This window comes from Perna viridis, chromosome 15, assembly GCF_037379345.1.
Source record: "Perna viridis isolate PV_CMFRI_1.1 ecotype Kerala chromosome 15, ASM3737934v1, whole genome shotgun sequence".
In the NCBI taxonomy this organism is placed as follows: Eukaryota; Metazoa; Mollusca; class Bivalvia; order Mytilida; family Mytilidae; genus Perna; species Perna viridis.
Window position 1 is genome coordinate 13,649,091 of NC_142459.1, and position 22,299 is coordinate 13,671,389.

The 22,299-nt window shown below is 34.2% G+C and overlaps 2 protein-coding genes and 1 long non-coding RNA gene across 3 annotated transcripts; 2 read left to right on the forward strand and 1 right to left on the reverse strand.

The window, feature by feature from the left end:
• Positions 1-2,912: 2,912 nt before the first annotated feature.
• On the forward strand, positions 2,913-8,220 carry LOC148597023 (uncharacterized). Its single transcript, XR_015918928.1, has 2 exons — positions 2,913-2,960; positions 7,303-8,220. It is a non-coding gene; the product is annotated as an uncharacterized LOC148597023 (long non-coding RNA).
• Positions 2,967-5,194, forward strand: LOC148597024 (cyclic GMP-AMP synthase-like receptor 1). The gene has a single exon (XM_088563070.1). The coding sequence runs from the start codon at positions 3,307-3,309 to the stop codon at positions 4,627-4,629; it is 1,323 nt and encodes a 440-aa protein (XP_088419196.1). The 5' UTR covers positions 2,967-3,306; the 3' UTR covers positions 4,630-5,194.
• A 52-nt stretch (positions 8,221-8,272) lies between the features above and the next one.
• LOC148597025 (uncharacterized) lies at positions 8,273-22,086 on the reverse strand. The gene is given in 7 exon segments (XM_088563071.1): positions 8,273-13,850; positions 13,852-15,803; positions 16,554-16,728; positions 18,559-18,740; positions 18,970-19,173; positions 21,102-21,262; positions 21,845-22,086. Coding segments are annotated over 7 exon segments (7,749 nt in total). The 5' UTR covers positions 22,054-22,086; the 3' UTR covers positions 8,273-8,984.
• Positions 22,087-22,299: the final 213 nt, after the last annotated feature.

Genomic DNA, 22,299 nt, shown 5'->3' on the forward strand with positions numbered 1-22,299 from the left:
GGCCATTAAATTTTAAAAAATAATAGTGGAAAATACTTAAATTTATTTATTTATTTATTTATTTTATTTTATTTTATTTTATTTTATTTTATTTTTCTGACATTGACATTGAGCAAACTTTTCGAAACAAGGATGATATGTTTGGTTTTAATTGACGTGATACCGAGACCCAAGTAATACCAAGAAAAACAAAACTTGACATTTAAGTGTCAGTCCCTGTAAGAATCAGGCAGTGGGTGAAACATGGTATAAAACCCCTCATTTTAATAGTGTAATTTGACTATCTGCATTATCAAAATAAAGAAACAAAAGACAATATGTTCCATATCCTCATGTTTCTAACATTGTATTGATAAATGTATTAGCAAAGTCAGCGATGCAGAGATCAAATGATGGTCGTGACAAATGAAGAAAGTATTCATTATTAAGTATGTTTATAACCCCTTAAAAACCAAGTTATTGGAATGCATGGTTATAATATAATTTCATAAAAGAATCATTAACAAGCATGAACATGTGTAGCATTGATTTCTATGTATAACAGGTAACTGAACTTGCGTGATTCCTACAAAGACAGTAACGTAGATAAAAAGTGGTAAAATACCGAATATTTCATTTACAAAAAAATTATAATTCATATGTTAATTAATTTCTGTAATCTCAGATTTTATTGACCTATTTTCCAGCATAGACGATTCGATATCTTTTCTTTTGACATCAAAAGTATTTTACTTCATTGATCATTAGATAGAGTAATCAAGTGGTCAAATATGCTGGTAGATATCATAAGAATATTGTAATAACTCATACTCTTTTTTTTTTGTCTTTTTTTTTTTTTTTTTTTTGTTTTTGTTTTTTTTTTTTTTTTAATACAATTGATATAACAATGAAACTAAAATATGGATATTCTTGTCAAAATGCTTGGGCATTGAAAACATGCACAAAACTCTGAATATTTACATTCTTTGGCACTTAATTGAAATAGAAGATGTTGGGTTTGAATGTTGAATATCTCCTAAGAGCAGATAGATTGGAACAAATATTTATACATTTCATCATACAGACAACTGAATAACTAATATAAATTTGTAACTTTTCTTGGGCTGTATTACATACTACAAAATTCTTACGTAGACTGTTACTTGAATTCTTTTAATGATGTTGTCAATTTTGAATTGTTAGCTTAATATATATTTTCATTTTTGATAATTCTGAGTTAAAAACATCTGTAACGACCAAAGACCTTTCAAATGCTTTCAAAACTTAGCGAATATTATAATGAACAATTTGACAAAACAATCAGGAAGATACATTCAAAGGAAGTTGCTCCGTGCATCCCTTGAATAGTTTATTTTCAATTTACAACGAATAATTTTCCCACGCCCGATACGCTAATGTACCCATTGCAATTCTCTGATGCCTATGGAAAATCTTCATTAGTAATCAAAAGAATGAAATCCAGGGACAAAGACCAGGCAAGGAAAATAGACATACACAACAAAGATCATAAAGTAACTAAAATCATATATCATAAAATCATATATGCAAAGTAACAAAAGCAAATGAGCAACTCGGACTCCACTAAAAACTGGGAGCATGGACCATGTGTACCGGCAGGGAATTATTATTATATAATCGTCCAATCATATTGTGATGAGACTACAAAGTCTGCTTTACTAGAAACAAAAATGGCTAAGGTTTAAGGAACGTTGTCGCTTCCACCGACAGAATATCGTTTTGCAAACATAAACGACAAAGAAATGGAACAGATTTTGCTTGTCATGACATAAAAGGGATAGAGTACTCAAACATATCTGACATACAGTTTTCTGTACTTTGGAGTGATCATATGAGAAACTGTTGTTAGTTGATGATTAATTAACTGATTATTTGTTGGGGTTTAACGCCCTAGCAGCAATATTTCAGATATATCTAAGAGAAGATAATGAAATGGATAATTAAATGGTCATAAAATGATTATGAAATGAAAAAAAAATGGGAAGGGCACAATGATAATACGGTGAACGAATTTTGATTGTCATTGTAAATAGGACAAGGGGTAGAGTCAGAAAATTTAGTCTCCTGTGACGGAGCACACATATGTTCCTTCTCCTATCGAATACCATAGCGGGGTTCCTTAATGTTCTTTAACGTGTTTGATACGTGCAGTAGCATCTTTCCCGACACGTAGCGTCACTATGGTTTTCCTTATTATAGCCTGACGAACCCAGCATGTAGCATGTCAGGGTACCCCATTCCACCACTTTGGACACACATGGCAGTTGTTATGTGACCAGAGTGCCCTTGTCCCTGACCAGAATTCTCAGCACTTATTGCCTTTTACAATAAGCTTAACGCTGCTGCGGGCCTGTTTTTGACACCCGGACCTGCACGCGACGATGGAGTTTTGAGAATTGTTTTCTTGTGCCTGACAGCCATACAAACGTTATTGTTCCATAAAAAATAAGTGGTTATACATTACCAGAGTGAAATACCTGCTTGCAGTCCTTACTGAATCATAAAATCAGTAATATTCTACTACAATTACTTGTTAATTATTAAGTTGCTATTGAATACTTAATTTAAAAAAAAACATATTGTTATGCTTTAAAAATACATATAACTAAGGAACGGTTCTAATTTTTGAACAGAATATACGAAATTGCCTTGTTTGCGGCAGTTTATACGTATACATAACCTGTTCAAAAAAAAAAACATTTCTAATTTGTGACGAGCTGAATCGTAATCAGAACGTTATTTCTTTTTGGATCATTTGACAGTTTTGTCTCAGGGATTTAAATCCCAAATACCGATTGAGAATGGTTAATGTTAAACGTTTTCATTACAAAGCACTATTAATAGAAAGAATGGTCTATTGTCATAATGTATTTATAGACCTTTGCCATTTTAACAAATAGAACTCGCATTTGCTTTATTGTTTGTGTACGGTTATGGAAAAGGTAAATATTTAAATATCAGAAGCAATTTCATTCGTAACCTAAAAAAAAATCTATATAGACTTAAGAATATGATTTCACAACTGTTATTTGTATTTGGATAAACAAAACAGTGCACTTGTGTGCGATAGTGTGCATCATAATTTGTGAACAATTTGTAAGATCGTTATTTAATCTGCATCGATTGAGTCAAATATTTAACTCTTTTATATATTTTTCTCAATGTATATTTGATTTACTTCAGGGAGCATATGGTGCATCTTGGTTTTCAAGTGTTTTTTTTTTTTTTTTTTTTTTTTTTTTGGGGGGGGGGGGTTTGTCTCTCTCTCTATCTTTATGGCGAACTAAAATGGATCTGTATGACTTTCTTTGTAACATTTACGGATCAGAAGTTGTTTGTCGGTTACGCAGACTTATATATTGCGCTATTGAAACATGTTTTGATTTTGAACATGGACATTCTATTCCAAGTGGCAGTAGAGCAGAGGGACTCGAATTAGATGGAAGTGATTATGATCTTATGTATTTAAACAAATTTATAAGAGTTTATGAATCAGAGTTTGACATTGATTCATCAGATAACAAAATTACAGTTTTAATGCAGTCAGACTATTCTAAGTTAGGTTTTACTAGGCTTAAAGTTGACGAGAAAAGGACAACGCCTAATCTAGTTAAAAATTTAAAGTTATTGCTAAACAATTGGACCATAAACAACGAAGAAGTCCATTACATATCAAGTGCATTAGTTCGCGAATTCAGATTGTCAGAAAAAACAATAGTTCATGGACCTTGTCTAATGGAAAAGGTCGGAAATATCGAAAGTGAAAACCTCACTTGTTTCAGATGTGAAGAATGGATTTCAATTGTACAACCATGGACCGTTCGAACAAGAGGAAAATGGCCTAGTGATGAACTTATTACTAGCATAACTCAATACGGAGTGTTATTCGTACCTGTCGGTTGTAAAACGTCGAAGTATGAAGACATTGAATGGAGAATATCTTTGTCTATCGCAGAGAAACAACTTATATACTCATTTACACATGTTCAGTTTTTATGCTATGCCATGTTGAAAACAATATCGTCAGACATAATAAAAAGCAAACATGGTGAATTTATCTGCTCCTATTTCATTAAAAACATTATGTTCTGGTTGTCAGAGGAGAAAGACTCTGAATTTTGGACAAAAAACAATATCATTCAGTGTTTAAATACATGCTTAGTGCGTTTAATATACTGCGTTCAATACCGTATCTGTATGCATTATTTTATACCCGAGATAAACTTTTTTGAGGAAAGATTTGATGCAAATACTCAAAGATCTTTGCTAAGTACTTTGAACCAGATTCAATGTAAAGGTTGGATTTCATTATTACAAACAGACACGTTCTTAAATTTTTCAACTGAACTTGTGAAGAATCCAGCAATAAAATCTTCCGCGGTAGCACCTCTACAGTTTGCAGTATCGTTGCAGAAAATAAATCCAAAAGGTCGACGTTATTGTCTGTATCGTATATTCAGATATATTCCGTTTATCCCGATGAGAATTATGACACTTGTCATGGCAACCATTGTTAACTCGATATCAGTTGATGCATCATGTACAAACAAACAACTTTATTATCAATATAAATCAGTTTTACCAGAAATACTATTTCAGTACAAAAAGTGATTGTATTAACGGATGGGGTAAGTTGGTCTTGTTATTCTACAACCTAAAACTATACGACAGTTGCAAAAATATTGTTAATTATTGTTTGGAAAAATGTACTCCAGACATGATCTATTTAAATGTACAACCACACATCAACATTCCACAGAAACATATGCAATCACTTCTGTCAAGTGAAAAATACTTTTCTAGAATTGTTCAACATTTTGGAGTCAGTTGTGTTCGCTTTTTATCACCATCTCTGTTGACAAATGAACTAAAACATATCTTTAAATCAAAACTTTGTGATGAAGGTACTGTACTTATACCACACGTAGTATTCATTCTTTTCATGGATTTTCTTTGTAATATGCATTTGAAAGACGACGAAGCTATGATAGATGCTTTTACAAAGTTGCTTATGACTGTGCAAAAGGAATACTTTATAATGACTGATATCCAAAAGGAAACCTCCGAACAAATTTTGCTTCTTGCCTTCAGCATGATGGACATGAATTAACATGCATTTTAGTGTTGTAAAGCACATATTTTTAAACGTTTAACTAATTAAAACTTAAAAAGTGAACTTTATCATATATTTAATCCTTATTCACACAAACAGTATCATAGGGTTATGGGTTGTCGTTCTCATATTTGTCTCGTCTGTTTGACAAAACATCCATACATTGTGTTGAGGTAAGCTATGTTGGGTACGAACAGTGCCAAGGCCGAATGCAAAACTTCTTAAGTCTATGTTACATATATACTAGTAGATGGTTAATTCCTGTCTCAATGGAGTAAATTGCATGACTAGTTATCAAATGTATCGCATTAGACTTCTTACAATTAAGCATCTGGAAGTCATTTTGCTACAAGATTGAAGGCATCACTACAGAAGTTTCGTGGGCGTCATCATGAACTCGTGGATCGTTACGATGCATCCATCTGCTTCATTAAAACTGATTTGTTCAAGGTGTCATTGTTTCCCCTTCCACTTTCGTCTACCTTGAACTTGATTTCTTAGGAGCAAATAGGCGAGTTTTTTTTTCTTGAAAAAAGGGTTACCAGTACACCTGGTCCATGCTCACATTCCGAGTTACTCATTACTGTTGTTAATTTTTAGGTATTATTTTGGTTATTTTATGATTTTTGTTGTGTATGTTTGTTTTCCACATCTGGTCTTTGTCCCTGGATTACATTTTTTTATTGATTTCCACTAGAATATTGGTTCCCTTGATTACTCTTACACTGAAAAGATTCTTTACATTTTAAGATTTTCATGTGTCACAAGTTCCATGTTAACTTTAAAAACCTGAATTCGTCCACGCAGAAATACTTCACAAATAACACTGGTGATTAAGAATATCTGTATAACATTGTAAATAGCATAAAGCACCCACCATACATGCGTTTTGAGGACATTAAGTCTGACAAATTATAAGAATAAATAGTACTCGTTATTTCTTGAGTAAGCAAATAGTTCAACGATTTGTACATTATGCAAAATAAGGGTTGCATCTCAAGAGATTTATCATCGTTGGTAATGACATAATGTTTATTTAGTAACACAATGAAACAACAAAAACATTCTGAAAATAGCCTCCTAGTAACCCATTTTACATTTTAATATACTAAATTCATGAAATGAGTTCTACAAACTTGTTTTATACCTCCTTCATAAATGTTATTTAAGGAAAATGGTATACGTAAACGTTTTTATGCCTTTTCTTTATTATTGTAAGTATTTTTTTTTTGTTATGTTCGGGATTATTTGGTTGTTTTTTTTTTGTTGTTGTTTTGTTGTTTTTGTTGTTTTTTTGTTGTTTGTTTTTGTTTGTTTGTTTGTTTTTTTTTGTTTGTTTGTTTGTTTGTTTGTTTGTTTGTTATGTTTTTTGTTTTTGTTTTTGTTTTTTGAGATTTTCTTCTTCATATTTGTTTTGGGTCGATTTTCAGAGCCCCAATCTGTCTTGCATACGGGCCTTTGTCAGAATGCCCAAATCGCTCAACTTGTTAAATTTTGTCTTTCAAAGGAAATTAATGTTACAAGCAGTTGTCCAATAATACAATTTTGAATCAGAGGACTTTCATGGGACTTATCATAAGAATCATTTCAGTAATCGAGAGTTCCTTCCTATCTATTCTAGTTTCCAAGATATTAGCTGATAACTTCACTAAAATAATTAAATAATTTTTCATCTTTCAAGGGCAAAAACTCGTTGAAGCAGTCGTCTGACAACTTTGAGTTTTTGGAGACTTTTGTAGGCCTTATAATAAGAATCATTTCAACAATTGATTGAAAGAATCTGGCTAAACTAAGGGTTTTGGAGAATCTGCAAAAACTACGGTCTGACCCCTATGTTCCATTATGGCAGCCATGTTTTTTTTGGCGGATCAAAAATTCCTCAATATAGCTCAACGCAGAATACCCAAGGAAACATTCATACCAAGTCTGGTTTCAATTGGTCAAGTAGTGTCAGAGAAAAATATTTTTTAAAGAAATAACATTAAAAATAGCAAAAAAAAAAACGTCGAAAAAGGGCAATAATTCCAACATGGCTTGACAGATTAAAACGAAAATTTAACCACAGATAGGTATCATCAAGCTAAACACTTTTACTTAAAACTAGAATGTAGCCTTACGGTTTTGGAGATAAATGCAAAACACTACTCTCTGACGCCTATGTTCTATTTTAGTAACGGCAGCCATGTTTTTAACGGATCAAAAATCCCCAGATCAGTACTATACAGGATACCACAAGGAACATTCAGACCAAATTTGGTTCCAATTGGTAAAGTATTGTCAAAGGAGAAGATTTTTGAAAGAAACAACATTAAAATTAGCACAAAAAAACGTCGAAAGTGGGCAACATCTCCCTCATTATTGAAAACATTGATACGTGAATTTAACCTCAGATAGATCTCATATTGCTGAACACTTTTACTTTTGTCAGAATTTGGTTTAACCTAACGGTTTTGGAGATATACGCGAAAAAACTACTATTTCACCCTTATGTTCTACTTTAAAAAGACGACAGCCATGTTTTTAGACGGATCAAAAGTCTAAACACAATGTTTGTTCAAGATAACCTAAGGAACATCTGTGCAAAGTTGCAAAGCTGAATAGTTTTAGAGGAAAGACTTTGAAAAAAAAGTTAACGGACGACAACGACGACGTCGACTACGGACGTCAAGTGGTGGCAAGAGCTCAAGTGGCCTTCGGCCAGGTGAGCTAAACGATCAAAGACTATTATTTTTGTAAACTTTGATAGAATGAATCAAGACATTTATTCGTAAAATGTTAATAAGTAAAATAAAAACAAATCACAAATATCATATATATCGTAAGCGTCTGAAGGAATTTGATGCTCTAGTACAATGTATATGATTTGAGCCCTAGCAAACTTTTTTTGTCTTTGTTTTTCTTTTTTTTTTTCATTACCGTTGTATTAACAGAAGGAAAGTGATTGATTTTTTTATGATTTGTTCTCCAGAAGTCACTGCACTTCCATGTGGTCAATAACTCTGTCACTACAAATTAGGTACCATATGAAACCTAGTGTCAAAATGTCGAAAGGAAGATGAGAAATGTATCCATCGTCCTTAAACAAAACGCTTATTCAATTTTGGTGAGTACTTCTATTCTGCTGTAACGAGAATATAAAATCATTAAAGTCTTAAAGTAACAAATCAGATACGTTCGTAAAAACCTGTTTGATACTTCATATACATATCTTATATCTTATTGTTCCGTAAATTATTTTACATGTACCATAAATGATGTCAATACATACCTTAATATCATTAAAACACGATACATTCAACAATTACAAAACAAATGGGCTGCAAAGCAAAGACGTCTTTTAAATTCGAACGACATAAAGACGCGAGACTACGAACGATCTGAAGATATTTACTTACACTTCTATCAAAGAATTCGGCACCTAATTTACCTGATTTACATCTAAGATAATTTGTAAAATTGTTATGTATATATATAAAGAAATAACTGTTTTTAAAAGGGATAAACTTGTTGGAAAATACCACAGAACATCCCATCCATTACCTAAGGAGGAAGACCTAGGGTAAGGTACACAACTCTTACAAATTATTCGAACAAAATTGAATAAGATGCAAACATATCACTGATTTCAAGACTTGTGTTCCTTACTCTAGGTCTTCCTCCTAAATAGATAAAATATTCTTTACATAATTCACTGGAACTGTATTATAGATGTAAATTTAGTATATTTCAGTAAAATAATAACAGTGGCTTTTTTTTTTTGATCGACCGTTTTGTTTTTGTTTGTTTTTGTTTTGCATTAATGTTGAATTATCTTTTAAGAGTTCGTAGTTCGAAAAAAAAAAGTTTTGATGTATCAGAGCGAATAATCAGCTGACAACGATTTAAAGTAAATGGTACAAATACCTGATATATTGTTGTTTTCTTGGTCGGCCATATTTTCTGTTGGACTTTCTTCTACAACATACTGTACACCGCTCTGTGAGAAACCCCCTTGAGTTCTTTCGTGAAGTGTCTTTGTCACTGCTATTTTTTTATTTGGAGTCAAAAGTTCATCCTGATCTTTTTCAGATAACAGAGCAATAACATCTCCAAGAATAATTGTTGGTTTTCCAATGAAGGCAGTTATCATTTTTCTTATCATGTTGAGCATAGTGACGGCAATAGATTTATCAATAACAGTGCAGTTGTAAGCAAGTTCAAATTTCAGATGATTCCTCTCCAAATTATACCAAACATACAGATTGGTCTCCACATTATGACGTATTGTAGCTATTCGCTTTATTTTGATATTTTTAAGCCTGTTTAAAGATTCATCTAAATCACGCAAGTATTCCATCGTTAACTTGTGTTGATCTATAACAAGTGAGGTTTTGTTTTTAATTATTTCCACAATATCAGAGAACGGCAGAATGCTATGTACCAGTCCATCTGATAGGGATTCCTTGTTTGTTTTGATCAGTGATAACAGAGACATTGCCGGGTTCATTTCAGCATACATTGGTACAACGTTTCCGAAACAACCAACAAAACCTTTCAACTCCGGAAAATGAACCCTTAGGTCAACTGTCATAAAAATGGTCACGATATCGGACTGTAAACGTTGCCATAGTAACACATGGTAGAACGTAGCAGCTAGTTCAGACAATTTTATTTTATGCTCTTTCATTACATTTCGTAATTGTTCCACGACAGGTTTGGAAATGAGTACATTAGACTTCTCGATACTGTTTGGATTTAGATTTTGAGCTGCAACCCCTGTCAAAGACATTGACTGTTGAACTTTTGGAGTTCGATTCTGCCAATAAGACATAAGTTTACTTCTCTCGTCAGTGAGGCGCGTTTGAAATACATGATACATATCTATATTAACGATGTCTTCTTTTTGTGGCGCCTTTTTAGATATGTACATGTATCGAAGATCATTCACAAGGGTTCCTATGGAAGTAAAGTCTAAAAGAATATGATTGAATATAAGTCTTAATATGCATTTTTCCGAATCATTAGCAAACAAGGCTCGGATCGGACAATCTTTTGAAGGTTCGAATAGAAGCTGTTTTTTATCACTAGGATATTTCTGTTCAAGGTCTAACTCATTTATTTTAACGACTTTAAAATCTAATTGTGTATTATCGGGATCCAATACGATCGTGGTTACCTCCGATTTATCCTCGTTCGCTTTTATCAAAGTTCTCAGAGTCGTATATTTGAATTGCAACCATTTTAAAAGATTTTCCCATAATGAAGGATTCCCTACAGTTTGTGACAGTTCAAGATCTACAAAAATAGTCAAATTTGGATCATCAGGATGACGCAGGTAAGCATCATAAAGTGGGCGTAAAATTGGAGATAGTTCTTTTGAAACACTTGACTCCTGCTTAAACGTTTGTTGTCTATTTTCCTTTAATTCATTATACAGCAAGTTAACTATTGTATCAAAGGTTGCCTCCTCTGATATCCATTTTATCAGAGGAATTCTAATTCCAAATATTTCATAAATTTTATTCGAAAATGTCATTACTTGCATTGAATCGATTCCTAATTCAGCAAATGGTGTCCATGTATCGATGGGTTCCACATCATGTATAAATGCCTCATTTACAACTTTAAGAACTACATCCATAATTTTTCCTTTCATTACTTCTGAGGTTGAGTTGAAAATGCTGAACATTTCATCTTGGGAAGATTGGTTTGAATCATGAAGAAGCCTGTCGTTATCGTTAAGAAATTTTCGAAATTTGTATCTGTATTTACTATTCATTTCTCGGGTAAGGTTTCTACTTATAACATTCCAGTCAAATGATCCAATCATTATTTGGACTTGGTCGTTAAGCATAACCGACATAAGACATTGACGTATTTGATCAATTTCCAAGAAAATATAACCCTTCTCCTTTAACAATATATCCAATTTTTCTGTGTGTGGCCCTTCTCTCATCATTCCAAGTGCCAGTGGTCCCCAATTAATGCTTTGGCTGTTCAAGTTGTGAATTCTTCTGAAATAAGCCAATGAATCTAGAAACGAATTTGCAGCACCATAATTACTCTGTCCAATGTTACCAAGAACAGACGTTACAGATGAATGCATGACAAAGTAATCAAGACGGTAATGTCTTGATATCAGATGAAGATTCCAAGTTCCAAGGACTTTAGGTGTCATAACCTCGAACAACTCTTTTTCAGTCATGTGTAGACTTAATACATTTCTCAGTATACCTGCACCTTGGAATATTCCTGAAACTTGCAAGGATGTTGACTTTTCTATTTTCGCAAATACTTCCTTAGTGCTATTCAAGTCAGCTACATCAGCAGATAGCGAACGAACTCTGCAACCAAACATTTTGCCTATTTCCTTCATTTCCCCTTGTTTACTAGAGTCAGGGTGTCTCCGAGAAATACTTATAACCTCCCCTGCACCATTTTCGGCCAACAATTTTAAAATTTGCCAACCAAGACCAGTTAAGCCCCCAACAACTATATAGCAGCAATCCTTTCTTAGCAGCTTGTGTTTTGGAAGTCTGACAGACTTGTAAAGTTTTAGGTCATCTGGTCTCAGAGAAATACTTTCACCATGAATTCTTTTTAAGTAAAAGTCGTCAATAAGAAAGGATTCCATAAGCTGCTGAAGCCGTCCATATAGGTATTTGTGTATAATTGTACTCATCGACAACAGCGTTGTCTGATCAAAAACTGTATCTGTTTGAAGACAGTTGACGGAAATCCCATTCATTTGCAACATTACTCTTTGGCTTGGTGTGAGATAGATTGATAAAGAACAGACTGATATCAAAGAGCCACTGGTTATAAGTTCTTCTACGTCATGGTTGCTAAGTACTTTCATTATAATTACATAAGGTGTTGGCTTCAAAACTGAATCAATCGACGCTTGACAATCATGAATGTTTGCCAGGAAATATTGTAAAAGTTTTGCTAGAATTTGGTTTTCCTTGTCATAGATAACTAGTGGATTTTCATGTCTGACATGACAGGATAAAGTGTACATTAAAGTAGCTTTTAGAAGTATACCGGGTGTGTAGCCTTTTAAGTCATCTAAGGAATAAACACTATCACGAGGAACAGAAACGGTGCTCTGTACTCTCATTGGAAACAGTATGACCTTTTCTGCACTCCCACAACCTTTGGGCATGTGTTTTTCTATATTCACTTTCTCCGCAATGTTTTCCATTGCAGTTGCTTCAAACGCTAGGACGTCTACACCGATTTCTTCATTTTCGTACAAGCTAAACCCTTTCTGGCTACATGATTGAATTGTTGTTTCATGTAGATTTGGAGAATGTATAAAGACATCCTGGAGACTAAAAGATGCATATTGGTCAGTCAAAGTTTGTAGCGGACTTTCAAGTACTAAGAATGTTTTCGATGTGTCGTTTTGCTTTTTAGCTTTCAACTTGACTTTACATTTCTCATTTAAGCTTACATTCTTGTAAACAAAATTTTTGTCGTCTTGTTCATGGCGTGCTAAATAGCTTGAATAAACCTTATCATTCTCGCAGATAAGTTCACCAACGCCGGAAGGCCTTTCTTTTATTAGTTTTGATATGAAATTATTTGATGTATGTACCGACGGGCGACAATCTAATAGAATTATATCTAACAATGGATCTTCCCGGACAATTGATCTTACTTGACCCCATAATTCAGATCCACACAAGTTGATAATTTTGCATTTGTTTACATCGTATGTCTGCGTACATTCGGTTATTACTGTTATTGGAACATAATTTTCAGCTTTCTGAATCATTTGCACTAATGCAAGCATAAATTTGCATGAAGCCTTCAATGGTTTGAACATTTCTTCTCCTTGCATTGAGTCTCTCATCCAAATGCCAGGCATAAAAACAATTTGCAGGCACTCTTTCCTGTCAAACATATTCTGGACCATCATTTTGTGATCATTTAGAGATTTGTCTTCTATCAGAACAGGCATTACCTTATATGCATTTGAAAGTACTTCTGCAATATTTGTCAAAGTCTCTTTATTGAATGAAAATAGCAAAACATTGTTTCTGTCGTGACCAGATGCCCTAAGATAGCGTACTTCCTTCCATTTTAGTACATACTCCTTGGATTGATTTATCAAAGATTCAGAAACATGCTTAATCTTAAATCCCTTCACTTCAACAATGACACTGCCTCCATGACTCAATAACGCCATGTTGTATGAAGTGTAATGTTGAGATTTGTAGGCTATTTCAGCATACGCAAACATATCGCGCTCGACTCCTTTTCGAACGATAAGGCGATCGATTCCGGCAGGTAATGATGTAATATTGTTGTCAGAGACTAACGGTAATACCCCTGGTGTTTGCAGCAGTCCATCCAATACAGAAGGATGAATGTTTGTGGTTTTGACGTCATTCCATATTGCATCAGACAGGTGCATTTCAACAAGACACTGAGTTTCGTTTTTTATTGCATTTCCCAAAACTTTCAAGTCTTTTCCGTATGAAAATCCCATTTTCTTCAAAACCTCGTATGTGGTTTCTGAACTTTGTGTACTACGGCATTCTCTCTTTAAAGTTGCAATGCTAACTCCCTCCGACCATAAACCCTCTTTCGCAATGCTGGCTTCGAAACTGGCAATTGCTTCATTTCCGCGTTTGACTAAACCACTCACGGAATTTTTTGAGGAATTAGTCAAAGTTACATCAACTGAGTATGTTCTTTTTGATGATAACTGCAACAAATGAAGAAAATCAAACTTTTACACAAATATCTTGAATTCGTCTGTTGGTTACTGTATGTCCGACTTCAAGAGCAAGTTCAGCATAAAATGCCCCAGGTACAACTATAGAATTGCTGACAAAATGATGATAAACAAAAGGGGTATTTTTCTCGCTTATATTCAGCTTAAACATAGCTGTCTTGCTATGCGTTCTTGAAATGAATAGATGAGAGCCTTTGTCCGTTCCCAGACCTTGCCCCTTTAGGAGTGATACATCAGACATATAAATTCCCTTTAATGTTGGATGTAAAGGAATTTTTGGAACTTCGCATATTTTTCCCATACAGGAAATTTTACTCCAGTCTAGTTTTACTTTATATTCAAACATTTTTCCAGCAGATACAAGTATTGATGACTCATTCTGGAATTCCATTGATGATAGACACACTGCATCATGAGAAGAGAAAGAATCTGAAAGGAGTGGCCGAAGAACTGGTTTTGGTCCGATTTCAATAAATATATTAAATTTGTCAGAATGGCCTGCTTCCATAACTGTAGATTTAAATTGAACAGGCTTGCATACATTTCTGTTCCAATACTTCGAATTAAATGTTTCAGCATCTGCTTTTGATCCTGTTACGGATGAAATTACTTCTATTTTAGGTGCAATTACATGCAGTTTTTGTAGATCTTGTTCCAAGGCGACTCCTGCCTGCTCAGTATGGTGACTGTGATAAGCACATTTGACCTTCAAATTTTTAAGGAACAAATTATCTCTTTCATCAGGTAAAAGGGTAGTTCTAATGGAATGTATTAATTCATCGACTATGTCAGCATCGCAAGCGATTACGCATGATTTTGAGCTTGAATAGACAGCAATGCATGCTTTTCCTTTATAATGACTACAAATGTCTTCAATGTGTTTTGTTTTACAGTTTCCTATTGCAAACATTTGCCCACCAGTTACACCCGCTAAATGCTTCGACCTCAGATATATTACTTCAATGGCTTGGTCAAGGGTCAGGCATCCTGAGGCATAAGCTGCAGCAACTTCACCGACAGATTGTCCTAGGATTGCATCTATATACAACCCATAACTCTTCCACAGCACCCATAATGCTATTTGACAAGTGAAAATAGCAATGTGACCAGTAAACGGATCGGTAATATCCTCTCCTCTAATTAATACATCGTAGATTGATATTGGAGCTATTTGATTTAGCTTTTCATCGACATTGTAGACTGTGTTTCGAAAGATGTCATTTTTTGTTAGTAGGTCTTTACACATCCCTTTCCATAATGTACCAACTCCGCAAAACACAGCTATAACCCTTGGTGGTTTAACCTCGGCTAAGTGATGTGATAGTTCTTGTTGTTTTCGTTGCCTAAGTTTTGGTATTAAGTCATCCATATTGTCTGCTAGTACTGCTACTCTAGAACTTAAGTGATCTCGGCGGCACATTGATGTATATGACACGTCACAGAGTTTGTATTTGTTTTGAGATATATCGTCTATAAATGTTTGTAGTGTGTTTGCAAGTTCAGATTCATGATGGGAAGAAAAAAATACTAGATGTCCAAACTTTGAGCATTTGAATTCAACTATATCTTCGTCTGTATAGTCTTTTATTATCGCGTGTGCATTTGTCCCACCAAACCCAAAACAGTTCGTGCAAGCTATTCTACTAATTCTGCTCGGATTATTCCAAGGTTTAGATTTGACTGGAACTTCAAGTTGGAATTTTTCGAACTCAATTTTAGTGTTTGGTGGAGTAAAGTGTAATGAAGGAACAATTGTTTTGTTCTTCATCATAAGCAATACCTTTATAAGACCTGCAACTCCGGCAGCTGATTCTAAGTGTCCAATGTTTGTTTTTACGGAGGCAACATATATTTTAGATTCACTACGAGTTACATCCGATGTATCATTCGTAAAAAAGCGCCCTAGTGTATTAATTTCGATCGGATCTCCAACAGGTGTTCCAGTACCTATTTAAATATAGCAAAACATTGGACAACATGTTTTGATTGCATACTCAAGCCTTGGAAAACACATAAAAACCATGTTTATGTATCTTGATGAAAACCGACAAAAAACTTATTTACAAAATAGTTGACACCTGTTCAAAACGACCCCTGGGATAACTAGAACTCGAATTACAGTTCCTAGATGGGATAAATCTAATGGCGTATTGGACATTGGGTAATGTAGTATGGGACACGGGGCATGAGGCATGGGACATGGGGCATGAGGCATGGGACATGGGGCATGAGGCATGGGACATGGGGCATGAGGCATGGGACATGGGGCATGGGGCATGAGGCATGGGACATGGGGCATGAGGCATGGGACATGGGGCATGAGGCATGTGACATGGGGCATGAGGCATAAGAGACGGGAAATGAGTATTAACTAGGAACTATTAATATCGAACAAATTGCATTTATTTCAATTAGTAATTTAGCATATTGTATTTCATCAATTTGAATAATTGATTAATCTAGTGATGTACATAACCCATGGATATTATATATGGCGCAATGGTTTATATGATTGTTAAATGAGACGTTGGGACGGGGGATGGGCCCACAGGAAGGATTACCCCATATAATCGCTGTACATGTTCATATCCATTGATTTGGTGAAATTTAGATTGTATTCATTCCTGCATTAACCATTTAAATCACCTAATATCAATAACATTCTTGTCAGATAGATGTGACTGCATAAATGCTTACCATGTGCTTCAATAACCTGAATACTGGCAGGATCTATCATATTTTTAGAATAAATTTGTTCAAGGAGTTTCTCCTGTTGTTTTGAGGATGGAGCTGTAATGGGAGTTGCCGTGTGCCCATCTTGGTTGCAATGTGTTGCTATAGTAGCCCATATTTTGTTCTTATCCTTTTTTGCCTGTTATGGAAATATTTAGTATTAGTCTTTGTAAGAATCATGAAAATTATGTAATGTGTGATACAGCTGAAAAGAGCCTACACACTTTCATATTTGTTATTAAGTTGCTTTATAGGTGTTTATGATGACTTGTATAATTGTACTAGTGGAATATCAATTAATTGTCAACGTCCAGCAAGAAAATAAAAAAAAATATTGATTTCATTCTTTTGACATGATTTCTGTACTTATTTTACACCATATTTATAAGGTATCATATACAAGAACCTAATGCAGATTAGATGCCTAAAAGTAAAACAATTCAATTCTGTGTATACATACCTTTCTGCTGTATTCTTCCACATAAGCTGGAACTAGGCTTGGTATTTGCAGTTGTTTAAAGTATTGTAACTAGAACAATAAGCTTTCAAGTTTTCAAATGCATTTCAAATCTGGTATTTAATATAAAACTAAAATCAATCAATGACATATTCTCTGTAGAATACATCTAGGAATGAGATGAAAAAAAAACTAACATGGCCACTGCACGGAATATGATGTGCAAATACAATGCAAGAATAAAAAATTATTTGCGGTTTGTTTAACATCCTACTCTACATATAGGATATTTTCCATGCATGAAATGCAGTACTGTTCACTAAGTTTTCCTTATCATAATCCTAGTTCAGGAATGAAAACATTTTTTGTTTTATAATCTAAATAACAGGACTACACCTGAAGGTAAAAATATCATATTTTACAAATAAGGATACACTCACTATGTACATGGATATCATTTTAAGACTAAATGTGTCACTTTGTTCCTGAAGTACCAAAAAGAGAAGTAAGAACAACACAAAATATATCAGGAGAACAAGATAGCAAAGTGTCAATAAGAGGACAACTCGTTGATCAAAACCAGTAGTACAAGTTCTATGCGTCAAAAAAAGGGACAGACGTTCTATAGACATAATGTTGAGATCAGAACAATTGTTGTTGTTTGTTGGGGTTTAACGTCCGAGCAGCAATATTTCAGCTATATTCAGACAAAGAACATGAAATGGATGATAAAATGAACATGAAATGAAGAAAAGAAAGGATGGGTCAAAAGGATAATAGGGTCGACAAATTTTTATTGCCACTGGAAAAAGGGGGGATTGGTAAGGTCGGGCAATTTAGCCTCCTGTGGCGGAGCGCAAAGGTTCCTACTCCTAAAAACCATTAGAACTAGATACTGATGTAAACAACAAATTACTCATCAACTGAAGCAATAGAAATACGAACTCTCACAATAAACCGAAGATGACCTCAGAAGTGCAGAAAAATAATTAAATTCTTTAAGGCTAGCAACACCCGTCACATTGCAATTGGGCAAAGTGGGGTTTGAGTCTTTGTAGAGTAAATTAGCTCCCAAAACTATTTTGTCTTGGCGGCACGAAGAGATCCAACCGATACATTTTAACAAAATAACTGATCACAAACTTACAATGGAGAAATTGCATAAGCTCCGTTGTAAGGGCCGAAGGAGCTACAGCACTGTAGCTGGAAAGTGTCACTTTTGGTGAGTTGTCTATTCGGCCAGACGTGAAATCTAAATGAAGATGTATTGTCTCATCTATTCGATGAAACTTTATATAGGTCAATCAAATCATAATGATGACTGTAAAACTTATATTTTTATGGTGTTATCAAAGACAAAATATGCAAGGCAGGGAATGTTCGATTTAAATAGCGTTTCCAAATTCCATTTCCAAATGCAAGGTTCACATACCATTGGATATTTTACAACAATATATCAATACCCTGGTATTTCCGTGACAACAAAATTGAGCATGTTAAATCGCGACTTACCTCGCCAAGCTTTTTAAGGATAACGATGCCACATCCCTCTCCCCTACAATATCCATCGGCTTTAGCTGAAAATGCTTGACACTGGCCAGTCGGTGAAATCATTCTTGCGCGACTTAGTGGTATAAACAGATCAGGAGAAACTAAACTATTTACTCCTCCACAAATTACCATAGGACATCTACCTGATATAATAATGTCAAGGCATTTTCTAATTGTGTTTTAAAAAACATGTATTTTTCAGTTCAAAATCACAGGTAGAAAACAGATGAATCTATTATTTGGAGATTTATTTGATAATTATTGATATAAATTTTGCCGACTGTTAAAAAGCACACAATTACACTGAGCACAGAATAAGGTCTTTTTTTGTATTTCTCAAAGTAATTAATTATATGCAAAAACTGCACATACCTGTTATAATATTTTGTATCCCTGTATCTATCGCCACAAGAGCAGAAGAGCAGGCGGTATCAATTGCCATACTTGGACCTAATAGATTGTATGTGTAAGACACTCGAGCTGGGATGATGCTTTGACTTGTTCCTGTCAAGCTGTAGTTCGTCATAGTTGATAAATCATCGGCTGATATTCCTTTGTAATCATCATTCATAACACCTAAAAATATTTTACCATAACATATTCATGTTTAACATTTCTTTTACTGATACCGTTTCAAAAAATGAAAAAAGGCTATATAGGCTATTCAGGCATGGTTTACTGTATACAAGTAAATTATTAGGGTAATTACGGTACTGGAATGGTAAACACTTCCCGCAGGGAACTCACTTCTATTTTTTTTTCTTTATCAAAATAGTAATATAGTAAAATTATATTGATTTTTTTCAAATACTTAAACATTTAAAATGTTATAATTATTTGAATTTGATATAATTTCCATGTATAGATTGATTGATTGATAGTTGTTTAATGCCCAAGCAACAATATTTCAGCTATATCTGGGAGATGAACGTGAAATGGATGATAAAAGGAACCTGAAATAATGATGAAATAAACAAGTGTAAGAGACACAAAGATAATATGGACGACAAACTTCGATTGCAGCTGGAAATAAGGAAAGGTGTTCATGGTATGTTAAGTTAGCCTCATGAAGCGAAGCCGAGACTCCCACTCCTGTGGTCGTTAACGTGCAAGGAACGTTGCCTTTTTTTACATTTTTTTGATACTTTTTTAACATTTGTTTTTTTTGTGTACCTAAGACTTTTTCAAATACGAATTTTTTTTTTCGGCAAGTAAGCTCTGTTACAGAGAATTTAATCGTCTAACAATGTCGATCTCAAAGACGCTATCGGGTGCTCAAACTGGATACTGAGTATCGAAAACATATGTGGCGAAACTATGTTTCTATGAATGCAAACAGGGATGATATAATAATCAGAAGAAAAACAAAGAGGTAATTTCATCTGATCGAGAAAGATTTAGACAATTAGATCAGAAAAATATACAGGAAATGTCATTTCGTCTGAAGCTTTGATTGAAAACATATAAGTCTAGTGTGAAGGACACGTTTTTTTCAACAGACGGTCGCGCATTTCAATGGAAAAAAATGCATTGTTCCTCGCTGACCTATTCCTTCACTCTTACGAGCCTGACTTTAAAGCTAATCTGATCCAAAAGAAAGGATATTGTTTAGCCAGTTTCTTTGGGTTTAGTTTCCTCTAGATAGATGACGTATAGTCTTTACACAATCCCAGTTTCGCAGATTTTATACATCGCATCTACCCTACATAACTTTAAATGAAGGAAACTACATATCTTGACCTACATTGGGGCATCGATACTTTACGAAAATGCAATAATTCTCATCCGTATTTTGACTTTCCTTTCATATGTGGTAGCATGCCGTCAGCCTTTTGAGTTTATACATCACAACTCATACGTTACGTCAGAGATTGAAGTAACTACATGGACATTTTGTACCGTGCTAAATTTCTAACAACTTCGCTTCAGGAGAAGGGTTATAATCTTACGAGATTGAATTCATCTGTACAGAAGTATCAGGCTTGTCACCATGAACTGGGTGCATTATTATGGTGTACATAAGAGTCGATTTGTTCACTTTGTCATACTTCCATTTCCTCTTCCTTCTACTCCAAACATGACATTTCATAAGCAATTCGAAGGATTTTTCTAGACAAACAGAGGACGCTTTCCGTAACTGTGCACCTAGCCCTTACTCCATGCTTTAATGGAGAGCGGGTTACTATTTTCTATAAACGTGTTATTTTTGTTATTCCATGTTCTTTGTTATGTGTGTCTGTTTTCTGTTTGGTCATATTCCTTGACATATATTGTTTTGATTATTGTTAAAATTTTGGTTCCCTTGGTTGTTCTTCAGTTATAGTTATCATTAAATTGTGATACCACAGTACAAGTCTTCTTAAATCTGTTGTTCTTGTAATCGCTCCTTATTAAATTGAGAATAAAATCAAAACAAATTTATATGGAATATGCAGTTTATTTTTTCAAAATATGGTTCTTCTAGTTGTCTCATGATTTATGTCATATATTTATAAGGCACATACCTATGAAAACACCAGTGTCTGTACCTTGTATAACTGACGAAGGTATCCCACCATCTTCTAAAGCCATATGGACGCATTCTAGTACATATCGTTGCTGTGGATCCATTCTCTGCGCTTCAATATCACTGATACCGAACATTTTATTGTCAAATTCGTCATAGCTGCAATTACAACAGTGTAAACTTAGTCAAAATGTTACAATCATAGTATGTTTAACACTTTAAAATTAACCTGTTGCGTATATACTTGTATTCAATAGTATCATGTTTAGGAGGTAGATCAAGAGTATGAAACATAACTCTTGAAATCGGTGATACGTTTGTAACATACTAATTTCACCAAAGCCTATCAAGCTATCAATTAAACAGAATGAAATCAGTCCAAGTTATTAATGCTTACATGAGATTGATGTAAAATGCTGAATACAAACGTTTCAATGATTTCTAAGAGTTGTGTCCCTTACCCTACGTCTACCTCCTTAAATTGTTTGAAAAAACAAAACTACTGTTAGTTTTAGTAGGCTGGAATTTAAGGATTTTATTTTGAAATCTTAGTTCATAATGGACAATCACACTTCCACAGTGCAGAGTTAATCATATGGTACAACGGTAACAAACATCTTTGTATTTTTAAACATAATGAGTAAGTTACAAATGTTCACTATCATTTGATAATTGGGTGCAAGCTCGTATTTTTGATGGATACTTTATTTGAAATATCTTGCTTGACCAATGTGAAATTACTGTTTAAGTAATCCAGCTTTTCGAACATATGTCTTTCCTGGCGCGTCAGGATCACCGTCAAAAAATGCTTCAACATTCCATCTTTCAGGAGGTATATCTACGACATGGTTTTCTCCATTCACTAAAATCTTCCAGAACTCTTTGATGTTATCTGCCCCTGGAAATTTCCCACCGATACCAACAATGGCGATTGCGTCGTCGTCATTCATCGTCCTAGTAATCCATTGAGCAGTTCCAAAATTCTACATATTTGAAATATAGGATTTTTGTTATATTTGGATGTATTCCAGTGTTAGTCAAATGCAAAAATAACGAAGATTGTAATGTAGGATTTACATTCATAAACCCGAATATAATAAAGTAAGATTTAGGGTAAATGTAATGCATTTATGTTTCAATGATGTCTTAACTTTGCAGAGAGTCGAGAGTACTACCGGTATATTAATCATATGCAA

Excerpts from the sequence above, each read along its gene's own strand:
- LOC148597024 (XM_088563070.1), top strand. The coding sequence starts at position 3,307 with ATGGATCTGTATGACTTTCTTTGTAACATTTACGGATCAGAAGTTGTT.